Genomic DNA, 20,733 nt, shown 5'->3' with positions numbered 1-20,733 from the left:
GGGATCCAAAAGCCTCTACTGATCCAATGGTGTTCCATTGTTTGTTCCAATTACTCATGCAGGAATTTCAAAATACCATTGGTTTCAAGATGCCATTGTTTTTTGCGCCAAGGCTCTAAATCGGTTCATTATGTGGCATATGCCTTAATGTCTCCTGTTGGCATGGAACACCATCTCTTCTTGCCTGCTACATGTGGGGTGTTTACTGCGGAATTGATGGCAAACTACTGGGCCCTCTGCTTCCTTAAAAAGCCCTCACTCAGCTGAGTTTTATTATGTACAGACTGAATAGTGGCCTTCAGGCTGTCGCTCAGGGTTTCTCCCGCAACTCCTTGGTCTCTGCCATCCATGACTTTCTCACTGATGTTGGTGATGCTGCTTGTTAAATTGATTTTCTTTGGGTTCCTGGCCGTGTAGATATCCCTACTAATGAGCTAGCTGCTCATCAGGCTGGGGGAAGGGGACAGGGAGGGGGTGGCTTCCAACTACCCATCCCCATTCTCCATGACCCATCCAGAGGCGGATTTGTGGCTTTACATCAAATCCATTTTTGCTCTATCATGGGGTGATTCTTGGGAGGCTACCCCCCACCCTTCCTGCCGTCTAGAAAAAAACTTTGCGCCGTCAGGGAGACTCACACCATAAGGCATTCTTCCCTACCATTCTCTGCCATCTTCGTATTGGTCATACTAGGTTGACCTGTGGTTTTTTTACTCTGCAAGGAGTTGCACTGCCCCCACCCTCATTTTGTAGTCGTGAGGCTCCCGTCATGGTGATTCATATTTTGCTGGACTGCCCCGACCTTGTGGACCTTCACACTAAATATGCCCTCCCACATTCCTTGTCTTGGGTGTTAACAGATGACCCTCGCATGATTATGTCTGCACTCAGTTTTCTTCATGAAAGTGGTTTGTACTCTCAGGTTTAAGTCCTTCAATTTTCCTCTGGAATTTGAGTCCCTCAGTTGGCGTAGACGTTGGTTATAGAGGCGTTGACCTTGCCTTCCCACCAGCCATGTTCTCCCTGCCTTTTTCCCTGTGTTTTGTGTGGTCTGTTGTGCAGTTTTGTTTCCTCTTTTCTTTGTCTTCTTCCCCTTGTGTTGTCCCTGTTGTAGCATGATAATTGTATGGTGTGGGTGTCAGGGACGATTCGGTGGCGGTGCTGGTGCCCCACTATGCGTAGCATTTCTGGAGAACCCCTCCTCTCCCCATTTCCACCCATCCCCCTCCTGTCCTTTCCTCTTCTTGCTACCTTCTTTGTTTGCTCATTATCCCCTCCCCTTGACTGGACTGTGCTGTTTGCATTGTTCCTCCCTTCTTAAATCATGGGACTGATGACCTCATTGTTTGATCCTCCACCACCACCAGCAGCAGCAGCACCAAACCAACGAGTGTACCAGTAGAATAAAAAATGTTTGAACATTGGATCACTTTAAAATCTCCCACCACATGATAATTATGGTATGTAACTGTAGAGCTCCTTGGTGCATGTGCTGAGAAAGTTTATAGTCCATCACACACAATTCTCATCAGAGTACAAGGGTTGTGAGGAACTGGTACATTCATGACTAGGAGAGTTGACTGTGGTTTCCATGGATGCGCTGTGCTGTGTGCATACTGTGAAGTAGAAGATTTGAATGTGATGCAGTCTTAAAATATATTTCACATTCAAAGGGTACATTGCAGTTATAGCTCGCATATCAAAACTTTATCTAACAATGGATACTCCAGGTAGGCATATCAACAATGTAGGAAAAGATAGGTTGCTATTTACCATAAAGAAGCAGAGTTAAGTTGCAGACAGGCACAATTAAGATACTTACACAATGCTTTCGGCCACAGCCATCATCGTCAAAAGACACACACATCCCATTCATACACACAAGAAAGCACACAACTGCCAACTCCTGCAGCTCGGGCCAGAATGCATCTATCACTTGGGATGGAAGCAGCAATCTGGAGGGGACTGGAAAGGGGGCGGATGAGATAATAGTGTACGGTGTGTGTGTGGGGGGGGTGGGGGTGGGACACTGTTAAGTGACGTGTGCAAGGACTAGAATGCCAACAGGCACAGTGTCAAGAGGTGGGAGATGGAGAAAAAAAGGAGAGGAGCAGAGAATTTTCGGCTGTTATATTGGCAGAGGGCAGGAAACAGAGTGTGGGAGAAAAGAATGGGGAGGAGATCTCAGGAAATGGGGGACAGCAACTGTTGGGCGGAGGGTGTGAGGACAGTATGTTAACATAGTTGACACCAGGATAATTAGGGGAGTGGAGAATCTATTGTAAGGATAACCCCCATCTGTGCAGTTCAAAAAAGCTGGTGGTTGAGGGGGTATTATGAAGGCTTGAATAGTGGAGCAGGCATTGAAATCAAGCATATTGTGTTCAGCTGCATGTTGTGCCAAAGGGTAATCTACTTTGTTCTTGGTCACAGTGTGGCAGTGGCCGTTCATGCTGGTGGATAGCTGGTTGGTAGTCATATCAATTTAAAAAGCTACATAGTGAGTGCAGCAGAGCTGGTAAATGTATGAACAATAATGGTCCTGTTAAATGCATGAACAATAACAGTCCTGTAACACTACTTTGAGGTTCATCTCATGCTACTAAAGATTCCTCTTCATTGCAAACGACCCCCCCCCCCCCTCTTACACACACACACACACACACACACACACACACACACACACACACACACACACACATGCGCGCGCGGGCCAAGGGTGAGAGCTGTCTTTCCCTGTCTCATCCTTTTGCTGAATGTCCCTCCCATCTATCAGGCACAATTTACTGCACCCTTCCTAGCTTGTTGCTCCTTTCACCCACCCACCCTACCCGACAAAACTCCCTCTCTCCAGTAAGATAGCAGCACTGGGAAAGTGTATTTGTCTTGTACTGTGGTTCTTTGTTATATGTGAAGACTGATTTGAAAACCTTATTCTGAAGAAATTTCAGTTGTTTTATTGTTCTAGAACTCAAAAATAATAAAACCTGCACACAGTTCACGTATATCGGGACATGATACTCTTTTGGAAATTTGATGTGAAGTAATCAAAAGGGATGTAAACAGGGACAGGAGAAAATGGTTTTATTTTTTGCCAAAATTGGTGTTACATTTACAAATTGGTTAATACTTCCGCCAAATTTGGTGCAATGTTTACCAAATTTGGTGACCCTTTTGCCAAATTTATTGGTAGTTTTTATCAAATTAGATGTTATTTTTAGCCAAATGCAATGTTACATTTTTGTCAAATTTGTTCTTAAGTTTTTGTCAGATTCAGGGTTTTTTTGCCAAATCATGTGTTAGTTTTTCTAATGTTGGTACTGTTTTTGTAGTTACATCAAAGTTCCTTTTGTGAGAAATGAACTGTCAGTTTAATGTTATACACAGACTTCAGCCTTGAGGTGATTAGAAGTTAAAATGCAGTTGTAACATTGAATAACTATCAGTTACGCCTATTAGTAAACAGTCATCCTCAGATTTATGACATTTTTATGTGGTAGAATTAAAAATTTCCCGATATCTACTAAAAATCTCAGGTCTTTAATTTTTTTGCCAAAAACTGCTAATTTCATGACATTGTGTTTGTGAAATTTTCCTGCCCCTTGGTATAAATAATGGAAGTATTAAAGGTAACAAAACACTGCATAGTTGCATTGTACGATTGGCACACAGAAGCTCAGCAACATTTTCACACCCGTTTTTATGCCTGTCGACCACTCAATGCAATGATACAGCGAGTGGTTACATTGACACATTCCATTATTGTACTGCAATGGATAGTCGTAAAAAGTTTCAATTATCACCACAGTTTTTTTTTCCCCTGGTATATAACTAGTGTTTGGATCGATATGCAGTTAAAATCCACGAAATATGTGCCAAAACTCCTTGAAATATGCAGTTAAAATATGGTCTTACTGCCAGAAAATGCTTTTAAATATACAGGTAAAATTCTTTAATTATGGATTTCTCTAAGATAATTTTTTTAATTATGCATGTTACTTGGGAAAATTAATGAATAACCATCAAATATTTTCAATAATGGTTATAATTCAATGAAAAAATGAAGTATGACAGAGGTACTTACACGATAAGTTTGCTAAATTCTAAAAATGTTTTGAACTGCCAACATTTTCTCCATATTCTCTACATGAAAATTTTTCCTGTGGCCAGATAATTACATTTTCAATCTTGAAAATGATCGTTCCACATCACATGACTACAGGGAAAAATTTAAGAGCAGCAATGTCAGACAATGTGAAATCATCTAGATTCTCGGAGCGTTTCTCTCCTTCCAGTAACTGAGCGATCTTGTGAATCGTAGACCAACCAGGATTTCTATGAAGAACTGCATCCAATTTTCTTCTAAGTCTCTCACCGATTGGACTTGGCCAACTCTTGCTCTGTGTCCTGAGTCCTTCGACGAGAGCCACTGCCTTAGTAACTTCCATGTTACGAGTCTTGTGTTTCTCAGTTAGGTCTGGAAGGCTACCCAAGTGCGTTCGGATGAGAGATAGGCTGTATAACATGCTGGAATTCATCAGGGCATCCTTGGCTTATGTTATGGCTAAATTTTCACTATCTTCAAAGCCCTTTAGGGCCTGGAACAAGAAAGTAGTAATCTAGTGAATATTGGTTTAAAGCTGAAAAATGCTGTACAGAGAAATAAGCTTAATATTGGAATTCTATGTTGTGTTCGTTTTCTTTGCTTATTCAATTTATCCAGAACTACATACGCATTCATACCTCTTCAACTTTCCTGTGGTTGTCTGCATAATAGTCCGCAGCTGAATCCATGTTCCCCACCTCGTCAAGACTGGTTCAGGTGGCAGAGGACAGTCTGGGTGAGCAGTCTTGAAAGCTTTCACTTGCTGTTGAACTCTGGCAATGTGGCTCTGACCTCTTCAACGACTCAATGGATGCCGTGAGCCAGACACATGAGGGGAATAATTTTAGAGTAAAACACCTGAAGATACTCTGCGGCCTTCAGCATATATGCGGCACTATCCGTCACAATGGCCAAAACCTTGTTCTCCCTGCATTTCTGATCTTAACTTCTCCATAGTACACCTGTAAGAAAATCAAAGGATTTTACAATTTTTTTTATTATTTTATTATTGGCTCAGGACATGATGTGAAAAACTAATTATTGGCTCAGGATATGATGTAAAAAAACTGCACTCTTGTATTACGTATAATTTATTTTAAACTATTCAATATTGGTGAAACTTACACAATGCTTCCTGCACAGTGTGTGAAATCGTGGCGTGTGTCGTTCGCTCCACTTCTTTGCGCAGTGTGAGGTGTCCTCGTCCAGCCTCTTCAGCAGAGAGTTTTCCAACTAAGACTTGTACCATATACCAACCACAAGAATCAGTGGTTTCATCAACGGATAGCCAGACCGGAGAATCACCAATGTCTTTCCTAATATTCTCCAATGTCTGTAATAGAGAAACTAAATTTAAAAAAATACACATAAACATGTGGACATTACATAGGAGAGATACATATGAAAACGAACTATATCCATTTTAGCACTTACCTATATTTTGACTATTTTATTACGTATATATATTGACCAAGACAATAGTCATTTAGTTCACACAAAAAAAATTATACTCTTTAAAAATAAATTTACTTTATTTTTTGCAATGAACGTTTTCAGACAGAATGTCTCCTTCTCAAGTTCTTTCTTCATTTGTCTTTTCCTTTCTTGAAAAAGCTCACTCACTTTAAATTTAGTTTTTTTACGTTCAAGTAATTGTTCATTTTACAAAAATAAACATTCAAACATAATTTAAATTTATTTTTCTAGGTTCTTTTTTTTTTAATTAAACGACTATTATTTTGGCCCATGTATGTATCAAATTATATCCATTGACTTTCATGTACCTACGTTCATAAAAATTACTGAAAGACCTTACCTTTTCATACAATGGGTCCACATAGTTCTATCTGAATGATGCCTCGTGAGGAATATCTTTTCCTGTGTATTTTTTCAAGAAGGTCCTTAATCCTTCATTCTCCAGCTTATTCAAGGGGATGTTTGCTTTCATTAAAGTCTCGCAAAGATCTTCATTGAACTCATTTTTGTCGTCCATATGCTTTGAAAATGTGGAGATCAGTGGTTGCTGTGAAGTTTTTTTACCATATCTTGGTTACATTGTTCTGGTGCTGAGATGTCTTCTTATGCTGATCCAGTTGAAATTTTTCTCAACCCTGACCTAAAGCATCAGAGAAGGGAATAAATATCAATAAGTATGTGCAATTGTACAAAAATGAAAGAGAACAGTGTGTACCTGCGAGATAGTCACTCAAAAAAGTGAATTAAGACTACAGATAAGTTTCTAAAAATTGAAACTTCGATCCCCTCACAGCATTGAACTACTTTTTTTTTTTTTTTGCAAGAATGCAGTAGGTAATTCCTAGGGTACTACCACCAACAACAACAACAACAACAACAACAAAATTAAACTTACCTCTTTTTCACATAGTTGGCAGAATATTATTTTTCAGTCCGTTGTGACAGCACAATCGCTCTTGATCCATTTCCTTAAATTATTGGTTTTTGGCCTGGGCATATTTGTAATTTGAAGAACGTAGCAAAGATTCGATGTGAACAGCACAGAAACACACACAAGAATGATTCATATTCCGAAATGCCAACAGTAACTAGTAGGGCATTGTTGGCTCACAGCAGAGATCAGGTGAGCGACCTGAACACGCATGAACTGCGGGTAACAAATACCGAAGCACGTGTCTACACCAATAATCCATCTTGCATCAATGAACAATCACAAGTCTTTTGCCTCCTTAACCAAGAGACTGCCGCAGTGGAAAAACAAGACTATGTCCCTCTGTAAACTACCCATGTTTACCTGAAAGGCTTTTATTCTGATGGCTCGTCCCGTATTATCTCATTTTGGAAATTTGTTGCCTAATATTCTGTGAGGTTCTCGGGTTGTCAGGGAACAAAATGAACCTCAGAATCCTCTCTAAGTATGACAATAATATGCTCAATTGCCAAAAATATGCAAATATATGCATTTTAAATTTGAATTTAAAGTAGCCTAATACCTCCAAAATATCATAATTCATAAAGGTACAACACTAGGTACAATAAAAAAATGATATTCAAAATATGCAAAATCTGAACTCTATATATAACTGCAGTCCTGTTACACACTGAAATTCCTGCAGGATAATACCATAGTCTGCCACTAAAGGAGACACAAGTAAATAGCACAGCCCGTTGCTGAGATGTACTGTCTGGAAACTGGTTCTTGTCAGCATTGGAAATGGTGCGGATATTTCAGGCCAGTCCACGTCCATATTACTTTTTTAGCTGTAGTTGGCCTGACATAGCTACCACATCTCTGCTGCTGGCAAAAATTAATTACTACATGATTCCCTTTTTTATCGGTAGGCTTCAAGTTTTGGTTCTCACTCCTGTGGACAAGCTCTGGCTCTGTCGTGCAGGGATTTCAATATGTGCCAGGACTGCAAATATACTCATACAAACAAAGTAAAAATTAATTAAATAACTTTACTTTCTGAGGTTATAACCAAAACTTTGACTACCTCTCACATCCCTTTTGATTTCACGTGTAATTTCACTTACCTGTGAGTTGTGTGAGGCTTCTATTCTCTTCAGAGCCTAATACATTAAATAATTGTATTTATAAATGAAATTACTTCAGACATATTCATACATTCATTAAATTATTTGCAGCATGTTCCATTACATTAATGGTAATGCTACATGCATGTGTGTGTTTGTTTTAAATATTGTTTGCCACAAACATAAGTGTTTCACATACTACCACTCAAATAATTTGTATATTATATTACAGCTCAGAAGACTGTTCCTTACTTGACAGAAGAAAAATTGATGGAAGTAATTAGAAAGTGTAAGGAGGCAGATTCGTACTCCTTGCTTATTAGGACTCTGGGTGAAGTATACTCCAGTATCCCATCTCTGAGTGCAAGCTTCAGGAAGGAGCATCCAGATTCTCCGATTGATGCTGTGTTAGAGAAAGCACCCAAGAACCTGAAAAACCTGAAGAAGGAAGATGTGCGTATCATGGAGGGAGACATGGACAAGGATGAGGACAGTACAGAAATGTCTTGTGATGTGGAAGGAGCTGAGTGTCAGTCAAGTGAGAGCAAGACTAAGAGTGTGAAGGATGAGGTCTGGATAGACTTTGCTTCATTGCGTCGGACTTACGAGGCACTTTTTGCACTTCCTGTATCGGCTTTTGAGAGTGCACTGGTGAATGCTCTAGTGTCATTGGCTGGTGACGTGGAACTGGATCTTATGTTCGGTGTACACTCTGATGAAATTTTACATGCCCTTGTTGTGGTATTTGAAATTCCAGAACTGGGAAAGTCAGAGTTCCTTGAGGTTTGTCTGTTTATAATTTAACACACAAATCAAAAAGAGTAAGAGAGAGAAAATACGCAATGATCATTTTAGTTTTCTTGCTGAAGCTGTTTATTCAGATTTTTGAGTTTGGGATAGAATTAATGTTGTCATGATATATTGTGGCTGTCTCTTTGACTTCGGTCATATTGTGAAACCAGATGACGACTGGTAGAAATCTGTGCTTGGCGTACAAGAAGAAGACAGTGAGGGGACTTTGCAAAACATCATGTAACATCAAGTATCTACATCTACATATATACTCCGCTAGCCACCAAGTGGTGTGTGGTGGAGGGCACAATTCGCGCCACCGAGCGAGGTGGCGCAGTGGCTAGCACACTGGACTCGCATTCGGGAGGACGACGGTTCAATCCCGCGTCCGGCCATCCTGATTTAGGTTTTCCGTGATTTCCCTACATCACTCCAGGCAAATGCCAGGATGGTTCCTTTGAAAGGGCACGGCAGACTTCCTTCTCCGTCCTTCCCTAATCCGATGAGACCGATGACCTCGCTGTCCGGTCTCTTCCCCCAAACCAACCAACCACAATTCGCGCCAAAGTCATATTCCCCCCCGCCCCCCCTCCCCAATCTGTTCCACTCGCGGGTTGCACGAGGGAAAAATGACTGTCTGAATGCCTCACTACGAACTCTAATTTCCCTTATCTTTGAATGGTGATCATTGTGCGATTTGAAAGTTGGTGGTAATAATATATGCTCTACATCCTCGGTGAAGATCAGATTTCGGAATTTAGTGAGCAGCCTCTTCTGTTTAGCGCGTTGTCTATCTACAAGTGTATCCCACTTCAAACTTTCTGTGAGATTCGTAACGCTCTCACAATGGCTAAATGTACCAGTCACGAATCTTGCTGCTATTCTTTGGACCTTCTCAATCTCTTGAATGAGACCCAACTGGTAAGGGTCCCCATACAGATGAACAATACTCTTAAGACTGGATGAACTAACATATTGTAAGCAATTTCCTTTGTTGAAGGACTGCACTGCTTCAGGATTCTACTAATAAACCGCAATCTGGAGCTCGCCTTGCCCGTTACTTGTATAATCTGATCATTCCATTTGAGATCATTTTGAATAGTCACACCCAGATACCTGATTGATGTTACTGCTTCCAAATCCTGGGCATTTATTTTGTACTCGTACATTAATAGGGATTTTTGCCTTGTTATACACAGTAGGTTACACTTACTAATACTGAGAGATAACTGCCAGTCATTACATCATGCATTTATTTTCTGCAAATCATCATTGATTTGTTCAAAAATTTCGTGTGATACTATTTTCCTGTAGACTACAGCATCATCAGCAAACAATCTAATGCCACTGTCAGTACCATCAATCAGATAGTTTATGTAAATCATAAAGGGCAGCAGAACTATTATGCTGCCCTGGGGCACACCTGAAGTTACACTTGTTTCTGTTGAATTCACCCCATTCAGGACAGACATACTGCTCTCTGTCTGTTAGAAAACTTCCTATCCAACCACATATGTCATTGGATAGACCGTAAGCGCGCACTTTTTGGAGCAAGCGACAGTGCGGAACTGAGTCGAACACCTTTCGAAAGTCGAGAAATATGGCATCAACCTGGGAGCCGGTATGTAGAGCCTGTTGTATATCATGCACAAAAAAGGTCCAGCTGTCTCTCGCGTGACCGCTGTTTCCAAAAACTGTGCTGGTTTCTGCAGATGAGCTCCTCAGAGTCTAGAAAGGTCATTATGTCTGAACACAAAATATGTTCCATGATTCTACAACAAATCAATCTCAGTGAAATTGGTTGGTAATTATGTGCATCCGATTTTCTACTCTTTTTATAGAGTGCTATGACCTGGACCTTCCAGTAGTTGAAAACTTGAAAAACTGGGGAAATATGCAATGTTGAACCACATCGTTTTTAAATTTTTATTTTATTTTTTTATTTTGTGTGTGTGTGTGTGTGTGTGTGTGTGTGTGTGTGTGTGTCACTTATTTATTTTTCGGAACTTATTCTGAATTACAAATTACAGTATGGAAAGTCCTGGCAGAAAAGTAAGTAAGTTAGAATATAGGATAACAACTCACTGCATAGTGGAGACATGGAGTCATTAGCAAGCACATAAAGAAGATTGAAAACTGTATTAGCTTTCAGGCAAATTCTATTTCCTGTTATAATACATGCTTGTGCGCGCGCGCACAAAAGGCTGCCCTGCTGCATTATGTTGGCTGATTATGCTTGGTATCTACATATACATCTATTCCTTGCAAACCACCATGAGGTGCATTGCAGAGGGTACATTCCAGTGTATCAGTTAGTAGGGTTTCTTCCTGTTCCATTCACATATGGAGTGCAGGAAAAATGATTGTTTGAATGTCTCTGTAAGTGCAGTAATTACTCTAATCTTATGCTCATGATTCCTTTGTGACCGTAACATAGGTGGTTGTAGTACATTCCTAGAGTAATCATTTAAAGCCAGTTCTTGAAACTTTGTGAATAGACTTTCTCAAGATTTTATGTCTATCTTCAAGAGTCTTCCAGTTCAGATTCTTCAGTACCTGTGTGACACTCTCCCATGGGTTAAACAAACCTGTGACCATTCATACTGCCCTTTCCTGTATATGTTCAATAGCTCCTATCAGCCATATCTGGTACGAGAATGGGTTGCACAAGTGATGTGTAAGCAGTCTCCTTTGTAGAATAACTGCACTTCACCAGTTTTCTATCAATAAACTAAAGCCTACCCCCCCCCCCCCCCCTGCAGATCCGGGGGTTAGAATAGGCTTGAGGTATTCCTGCCTCTGCCTGTCATACGAGGCGACTAAAAGGAGTTTCACACATTTCGGCGTTTATGTGATGGTCCCCTGTAGGGTTTGACCTCCATTCTTCAAAATTTTCCCAAGGAGCGAGCCAATTGGGGAAGGGCACCTTACAAGGTGCATTGTGTCCATCATGCATTGAGATCTTTAGCCCACTTTCTCGTCGTCACATTGCAGTCCTGCCCATTCTCCATCTCTTGGCCAAGGACACCTTCCTGGGTGCGTTTTCCACCATGCACTATGCAGTGTTGATTTCTGCATTGAAGATGACTGTGGACTTCTTTGCACCTGATATCCAGCATGGTAGCCAGTCCATTGTGGTAGGGCCGCCATGTACCCTGTTGGTTGTAGCCCCCCTGACTACACAGGGATCACTCTGCTGATGCCTGCACTGTTAACTCCCCACGTATGCCAAGGGGTAGATGCCCATCCCCCTGAGGCATTGGGACTCCCGGCAATGGCCATCCTGCCAGGAGACCATTGCTGCGGCTGGGTCGGCCCCTGGTCGGAGTGGGTGGCATCAGGGCGGATGACACGCGATGAAGCGTAGTCCATCATCTCTTGCTGGTGGTGAAACACCAGCAGTCTCTAAGCGATGATGAGCTCAATTCAGTGCACAGAAGTACGACCACAAACCATTCCTCTCCCTGGCCACACCATGGGAGGAACGTCAGGCTAAGGATGGCAGCATTTCCATCCCTGTTGCTCCTGCACCATCTACTTCGGGAGCAACAACCCCCCCAACCATATGGGATGTCCGTCCCCACTTCTAAGCCGGTGAAGTGTAAGTCTTCTTCGGCTTCTCTCGTTAGGAAAGGGTCCCTTGGTTCACTCCCTTCCCAGGTTACTTCTAGTGGAAAAGACGACACCCGCCAGTGGCTGAAGAGCAAAAGCAGCTGGTTGTAGGGCTTCACGCTCATCCTCAGTCCCGGGGACTGAGCCAGTGAAGTCCTCCCGGCCAGGGAAACCCAAGGAGCAGTGAGAGAAATCCAAAAAGTAAACCCCCTAAGACTAAGGAAATTGCGGTGGCACTCACACCATTGCTACCTACAAGCTCTGCGGCTGAGGATGGGGTGGAGATTTTGGTGTCCGCTGAGGACCTAGATCTCGCCAGACCCTCAGACAGTAAATATAGACTGCTCAGGCAATAAATCGATGGCAGCAGGTAACTCTGAGGTATAAACTGCCTCATTGAACATTCCCTGCCTTCCCAGTCTCACAATGTCATCCTCCAGTGGAATTGCGGTGGATTTTTCCACCGCCTGGCTGAGCTACGGCAACTGTTAAGCTTTACACCTGCTATCTGCATTGCCCTCCAGGAAACCTGTTCCCAGCAATGCGGACCCATGCCCTCCGTGGCTATAAGGGATATTACAGGGACCGTAGCGACTATAATAAAGTGTCAGGTGGAGTTTGCATTTCTGTCCTAAACTTGGTCTGTAGTGAACATGTGCCCCTTCAAACCCCTCTGTCAGATTAAGGACGACTCAGGAAATAACTGTCTGCAATGTATATCTTCCTCCAGATGGTGCAGTACCCCTGAATGTATTAGCTGCACTGATTGATCAACTCCCTAAACCTTTCCTACTTCTGGGAGATTTTAACGCCCATTACCCCTTGTGGGGTGGTACCATGATTACTGGCCGAGGCAGAGATGTCGAAACTTTACTGTCACAATTCGACCTCTGCCTCTTAAATACTGGAGCCGCCACTCATTTCAATGTGGCTCATGGTAGTTACTCGGCCATTGATTTGTCAGTTTGCAGCCCAGGACTTCTCCCATCTATCCACTGGAGAGCACATGACCTTTGTGGTAGTGACAACTTCCCCATCTTCCTGCCACTGCCCCAGCATCAGGCACATGGACGCCTGCCCAGATGGGCTTTGAACAAGGTGGACTGGGGAACTTTCATCTCTGCTGTCATCGCTGAATCTCCCCCACACTGTAACGTCGATGTGATGCTTGAGCAGGTTACTAGCACAATTGTCTCTGTGGCAGAAAATGTGAACCCTCGCTCTTTAGGGTGCCCGAGGCGTAAGGCAGTCCCTTGGTGGTCGCTGGAAGTCGCTGAAGCAATTAAGGAGCATTGGTGAGCTTTACTGTGGCATAAGCGGCACCCTCCCCTGGAGTACCTCATAGCCTTTAAACGGCTCCGTGCCCGTGTTCACTACCTTATCAAACAACGGAAGAAGGAGTGTTGGGAGAGATACGTCTCCACCATTGGGGGCGACACGTCACCTTCCCAAGTCTGGGCAAAGATCAAACGTCTTTTCAGGTACCAGGCCCCAACAGCTGTCACCGGTGTTACCATAAATGGCGAGTTATGTACTGACATAAAAGTGATTGCTGAGCACTTTGCTCAAGCCTCTGCATCAGAGAATTACCCCCCAGCCTTTTACACACACAAACAGTGGCTGGAAGGGAACATCCTCGCATTCACTACACGCTTCAGTGAATCCTGTAACGCCCTATTTACAGAGTGGGAACTCCTCAGTGCCCTTGCACATTGCCCCGACACAGCTCCTGGTCCTGATCGCATACACAGCCAGATGATTAAACATCTCTCATTTGACTACAAGCAACACCTTCTCGTCATCTTCAACTGGCTCTGGTGCGATAGCATCTTTCCATCGCAGTGGCGGGAGAGCACCTTCATTCCGGTGCTCAAACATGGTAAAAACCCACTTGATGTGGATAGCTATCAGCCCGTCAGCCTCACCAATGTTCTTTGTAAGCCGCTGGAACGTATGTTATGTAGGCACTTGGGTTGGGTCCTGGGATCACGTGGCTTGCTGGCTCCACGTCAGGGCGGCTTCTGCCAGAGTTGGTCTACCACTGATAATCTTGTGTCCATCGAGTTTGCCATCCGAATAGCCTTTTCCAGACGGCAACACCTGATTGCCATCTTTTCTGACTTACATAAAGCATACGACACAACTTGGCAACATCATATCCATGCCACATTGTATGAGTGGGGTCTCCTTGGACCACTCCCGATTTTTATCTGAAACTTACTGTTGCTCCATACCTTCAGTGTCCAAGTTGGTGACTCCCATAGTTCCATCCGTATCCAGGAGAATGGAATCCCACAGGGCTACATATTGAGTGTGTCTCTATTTTTAGTGGCCATTAACGATCTAGCAGCAGCTGTTGGGCCCTCCATCTCACCTTCTCTGTATGCAGATGACTTCAGCATTTCATACTGCTGCTCCAGTACTGTTGTTGCTGAGTGTGCCTCCAGGGAGCCATCCACAAGGTACAGTCATGGGCTCTAGCCCACAGGTTCCAGATTTCAGCCTCAAAGTCATGCGTCATGCACTTCTGTTGGTGGCGTACCGTTCATCCGGAACCCGCAGTTTACCTTAATGACGATCCACTCACTGTAGTGGAGACATATGTTGCAGCACCTCAATGCCCTCCATTGCCTGAGCAACACCAATTGGGCTGCAACTCTACAGAGCCCTTGTCCAGTCCCGAATTTACTATGGGAGTGTGGTTTATGGCTCGCCAGCACCTTCGGCATTGCATTTACTCGACCCTGTGCACCACTGTGGGGTTTGATTAGTGACAGGAGCATCCGAATTACAGTCTCCTTTTCCCGTCCGTGGTAGTCCATCTCCCGCATCGGTGGCCCAGATTGGGGCTAACGATTGCAGTTCGCGTGCGGGCCCTTCTCTCCGAACCAGAGTCCTTCCCTTTATCACCTTACTTGTGGTCCGTTCTTGTATGACTCCATGGTGTACACCTCGGCTGCAGTGTCGTCTGGACCTTTTGCATGGCCCTAAGGACTCGTTAACCCGTCGCTCTCCGCTGTCACTTCCTCTAGATTCTTGATGTGTTTCAGGGCTCTGAAGTGGTTTACACCAACTGCTCAATTGCTGATGGTCACATAGGCTTCGCATACGTTCATGGTGGACATATTGAGCAGCACTCCTTGCCAGTTGGCTGCAGTGTTTTCACTGCAGAGCTTGCGGCCATATCTCGTGTTCTTGAGTACATCCACTTGTGCCCTGGTGAGTCATTCATTGAGCAGCCTACAAGCTATTGACCAATGCTATCCTCGCCACCCTCTGGTAGCGTCCATTCAGGAGTCCATCTATGCCCTGGAATAGTCCCGCCGTTCCGTGGTGTTTGTGTGGATCCCAGGACACATCAGAATCCCCGGCAATGAATTTGCCGACAGGCTGGCCAAAAAGGCGGTGGTAACCGCTTCCGGAGATAGGCATCTCCGAAGCTGACCTGCATTCTGTCTTACCCGTCAAGGTTTTCCAGCTTTGGGAGACGGAATGGCATAACAGCACACACAACAAACTGTATGTCATTAAGGAGACTATGAATGTGTGGAAGTCTTCCATGCAGGCCTCTCGCAGAGAATCAGTTGTCCTCTGCCAGCTCTGCATTGGCCATATGTGGCTAATGCATGGTTACCTACTCTGTCACGAGGACCCACCTCAGTGTTGCTGTGGCTCCCAAATGACAGTTGTGCACCTCTTGCTGGTCTGCCCACTTTCAGCCGCTCTGCGGCAGACTTTTAACTTTCTCAGCACCCTGCCTTTGGTGTTGACAATGCCTCCTCAGCAGCTTTAGTTTTACGTTTTATCCGTGAGAATGGGTTTTATACTTCTATGTAGGGTTTAGCGCATGTCCTTTGTCCCTCTGTGTCCTCCAGCCTTGCAGAGTGGCTGGCTTTCCCTTTTTATTCTCGTGGTTGGCCAGCCACTGTAATCTGCGTGCACGATTTGCTCTCTTCTGTTTCTAGTGTCTCTCTGTTTTCTTGTCCTCTTTTGTTCCTTTTAGTGTTTGTTGCCTTCCCTTCGTCTTTGTGGCTTTCCCTTTCATTCCGTTTTATGTTATATGTTTCGTCCATTTTATTGTCACACTTGTGGCATTGTTTTATTAGGAACAAGGGACTGACGACGTCGTTGTTTGGTCCCTTCTCCCACCTTTAAACCAACAAACCAAACAAAGTCTACCACCTGCTTTACCCATGACTGAACCAATGTGATCATTCCATTTCATATCCTTGCAAAGTGTTAGACCCAGTTACTGGTATTTACAATTTCCTGCCTTGTATCTGTTACTGATTTTGCACTAGAATGTAAAACTCCATTCTGAACCTTAGTCTGTATGAAAATTTACCTGTAGTATTCTGATTGTGAATTGCAGAGTTGATTATAAATTTACTCCTGTTTTACCCACAGATCACAAATACCACTAGGGAGTGAATATATACACTATTGTTTGGAAAAAGTGAAATGCCAAGACTGGGAGATTTGTTCTCAGTGAAGTCATGCCACTGATTAGGGACAAACACTACACAAATGGTTAGCATTACAGACTTGTACATGCACTGTGTGTGTGGAAATTCAGTACAGAGTAGCACCACCACATACTGCAATTAGAGCCGCTAGACAGCATGGCATGGAATAAGTGGCACCTGAATATGCCACTGAAGAATACTCTGCCATGCTGTTGGAAAGCGTGTCCACAAAGCATCAGTTGTTGCTGCAGGAGGACCTGAACATACAAGTTGCCGACCAGCCAAATTCCAGGTCATTCGATGGGTGACACACAAGGCAAAAAGGCACACCAGGGAAGCAGTAGTACCCATCGAAGGAGGCTTGCACATTCCTTGCTACATTGGGTCGGTGTTGTTCTGCTGAAATATACCAAGTAGAACGTTCTGCAGTAGGGACAACTCCTTGGGCTGTACAACCTCCCTAATGTAGCGGTAGCTGTTCAGATTACCCCTGAGACATAAGATGCAAGACTGTGTGTTACAGGCGGTGATGCTACAAACCATCACACTCGGCATTTTTACTCTATGCCAGTGAACAATAAAGTCTGCCCGATTTTTGTTCACAGTGGCAGCATTGAAGTCGTATTCAGTCATCACTGTAGGACAGGTTGAAGAAGCAGGTCTTGTCCGAAAACAATAAATTCTGCCAGTCAGCGTGCCAGTGTCTGTGTTCATGTGCCCATATCAGTCTGCTGTGTTGGTAGGATCTAGTCAGTGGAAGTCAGCACAAATGCATGCGTGCCACCAGTCCAGCCCACAAAAGACGGTGTCTGTCTACACAGACTTTTCCACACCTGTTGCGGTGCTCCAATGTTATGTCAACACTGTGAATGAAGCTGTTCTGTCTGTTATGACCAATCAAACAAGATGGCTGTTATCTCACGCTGTGGTCACATTATGTTGGCCAGTGCCCTGTCATTACTGTGTATGACCCTCTTCTCTCCATTGGTTCCATGTCGGGCATTCTGTGTAAGCAGAAGTCCTGTGGGTGTTTGCAGATGATGCTGTGGTATATGGGAAGGTGTCGTCTTTGAGTGACTGTAGGAGAATATAAAACGACTTAGACAAAATTTCTAGTTGGTGTGACAAACTGCAGTTAACTCTAAATGTATAAAAATGTTAGTTAATGCAGAGCCGTGCGGTTCTAGGTGCTACAGTCTGGAACCGCGGGATCGCTACGGTCACACGTTCGAATCCTGCCTCGGGCATGGATGTGTGTGATGTCCTTAGGTTAGTTAGGTTTAAGTAGTTCTAAGTTCTAGGGGACTGATGACCACAGCATTTAAGTCCCATAGTGCTCAGAGCCATTTGAACCATTTTTAGTTAATGCAGGTGAGTAGTAAAAACAAACCCATAATGTTAGAGGATTTGTATGTCCATTCTTCTGATTGAAGGTTTGAGACTTGTGTAATAAAATGGAACACATAGTCGTCCTTATTTATTATGTGGCTGCCAGTTCGTTGTTTCAGTACATCGTCTTCACGCCTCAACTAAATCTGAGAGGGTTAACTCTAATTGAATAAACAATTCCATCAGTGTTTGTAGACATTTGAAACATTCACCTCAGGATCACCACAAACGCCAGCCTTTTGCAAACAGGTTGCTGCTCTAGTATGTCCCAATGTCACCCTTTTACCTGACTTGCCTAGAAACAGATGGACCTCACATACGTCCATGTCCGTCTAGAAAACTAAAGTCAGGCATTTCTTGACCCGTTCCCTTTGGCAGAGATACAGCTCTGCTGTTGGTATTCACACACTTATTTTCCCATCTTCAGTCTGTCCCATCCCACTTGGCAGTGGCGGTGGTGGCGGCAGTGGCAGCGGCAGTGGTGGATGGTGTAACACTGAACGGTGCCAGTGGGAAGAGCCCATGATCGGAATAGATGGCAGCAGGGTGGACATTTCCCTTGTGAAATGTTTTAAATTACACCAGAGCAGTGGCCTTTCTAATCCAGCTGTCTCTTCAGACAGGAATCAGAACTCCAACGTGGACAACTACAACCATACTCCTTCCATAAGCTGGCTACCCCTTGGGAAGAGGGACAAGCCAGATATCTAGGAGTGAAACAAGTTATACAATACTTAGTATGTAGCCTGACTGATGGGGAATTGTTTCATTGCGACAAAGCCATTGTTGTTTGTGGAAGAGAAGTTGAGCGATTAGGAAAAATTTGCAGTGGATTGCAATTGATTAAAACCTCTTCTGCTGCACAGTCTACAGCTCTTCATGCATATGAACATGTGTGTGACCTACCAGTGGCCATTGTCACACACAAGACTTTGAATACGATAAAAGAAATCACCTTCCACTGAGACCTTATGCTCCAAACAGACGAGCAGCTACGAGCCAATCTTGAGTTTGAGGCATACATTTTGTCAGATGCACCCGAAAAGGTTCCAGTGGTAATGTAATAGATACAGACACCTTTATCATAACCTTTGAGAGGAATATCCTCCCAGAAAAAGTTAGTCATGATGTAGAAGTGTAACATGAAACTTTAGGTCCCACCACCTATGAGGTGCTTTCGATGCTTGGGCGTTGGTCGTATGTTGTCCCGCTGCACACCAGACCCAAATTTTAATAACTTTGGACAATGACTCCATGAAGGTAGCCATAGTGAACAACGGCCTTTGTGTGTGTGTGTGTGTGTGTGTGTGTGTGTGTGTGTGTGTGTGTGTGTGTGTGTGTGTGTGCGCGTGTGCGTGTGTGTCAGTTGCACTCACCACCACCCTCCACATTCACTGGTTTGTTCAGCCTTCAAGAAAGAAAAGAAAATACAGGAATATAAATCTAGTGCCCACTTGACATATAATGAAGCACGTAAAATTATGATTGTATGAATGACTAAATCTCTTGATACAGTGTTCAATTTCTTCGAAATTACTTGCGCCCCCCCCCCCCCCCCCCCACACACACACACCATCTCTTTTATGGTTCCTATGGTATTGTCTTCAGTTCAGGAATGCAGCCAAAGGAGCAGCTTCCTCCTCAGATGTCTACTGGTGACAGGGCTCCCTCTCGAGACCGTTCTTCCCAGAAAACCACAGATCAAAGGCCCAACACCAGCTGGTGACTGGCTCTGGGTCTATGGTCCCAGAGCTGCCCGCTCTTCCTCCATAGGCCCTCACAAAAATCTCAGCTACCAAATGCTGTGGAGGAGGAGAATTAGGACAAGGCTACTGTGATGATCTTGGAGTTGCCAGATCCCCCTATGCCATTGGATTCTGAACCAGTGCTCATTGATTTGGTTCACTGTCATCAGTGACAGGTATGATCAGTCCTGAAACTTCCTGGCAGATTAAAACTGTGTGCCGGACCAAGACTCGAACTCAGGACCTTTGCCTTTCGTGGGCAAGTGTCTACTGGCTGAGTTACCCAAGCACGACTCACGCCCCATCCTCACAGCTTTAATTTCGCCAGTACCTCGTCTCCTACCTTCCATACTTCACAGAAGCTCTCCTGCGAACCACTTGCCCGCAAAAGGCAAAGGTCCCGAGTTCGAGTCTCGGTCCGGCACACAGTTTTAATCTGCCAGGAAGTTTCATATGAGTGCACACTCTACTGTAGAGTGAAAATTTCATTCTATTATCAGTCCTCGTGGCCCCTTCCTACCTAACCTCTACATCCATAATGTGATCATTCAGTGGAATTGTAATGGATATTACCATCACCTGCCTGAACAACAATACTTTATTTCCTCCTCTTCTGCGATGTGTATTTCTCTACAAAAACACACTTACCTGATGACTATCCACAGCATTCCGTGATTATTGTGAATTCTGTCAGAACTGTGCTGGCCCAGAGGGCATATTACTTGGGGATTTCAGTGCACATCACACTGCGGGTGAGTACCACTTTGTCTGGTAGGAGCCTTCTGTTTGACCAGCTTCCTATCGACCGTGATCTGTACCTCCTTAGTGCCACCCGTGCTACCTTCTCGGGTATCGATTTCATGATCTTTTCCACCCATCTTATGGTTTCACTGCATTGGTCACTATATATCATCTTTGAGACAAGGATCACTTACTGGTGATCCTTCATTTTCTTGCCACTGTATGAAGGTCCAGTTGCTACATAGGATGCTTCAAAGAGACAACTGGTAGTTATATGCCTCTTTTGTCATCTTGCCCCCTCTCTGTCTGATTCCATCTATGAGGTTGTGTGAGACTTCTACAATGCCATATCACCTGTGCCACCAGGACT

General features: G+C 43.9%; 1 protein-coding gene across 2 annotated transcripts in view; it reads left to right on the top strand.

Annotated features, from left to right (window-relative positions):
- LOC126094557 (ubiquitin-protein ligase E3A) overlaps nt 1-20,733 on the top strand; it is a 161,800-nt gene that overhangs the window by 25,688 nt on the left and 115,379 nt on the right. For both annotated transcript variants that reach the window (XM_049908992.1, XM_049908991.1), the window contains exon 4: nt 7,851-8,401. In XM_049908992.1, the coding sequence (XP_049764949.1) occupies nt 7,851-8,401 (551 nt within the window). The remainder of the gene's footprint in view (nt 1-7,850; nt 8,402-20,733) is intronic.

This window comes from Schistocerca cancellata, chromosome 8 (genome assembly GCF_023864275.1).
Source record: "Schistocerca cancellata isolate TAMUIC-IGC-003103 chromosome 8, iqSchCanc2.1, whole genome shotgun sequence".
Lineage (NCBI taxonomy): Eukaryota > Metazoa > Arthropoda > Insecta > Orthoptera > Acrididae > Schistocerca > Schistocerca cancellata.
Note: the sequence above shows the minus strand (reverse complement) of the source record. Positions and strands in the feature narration are given on the sequence as shown.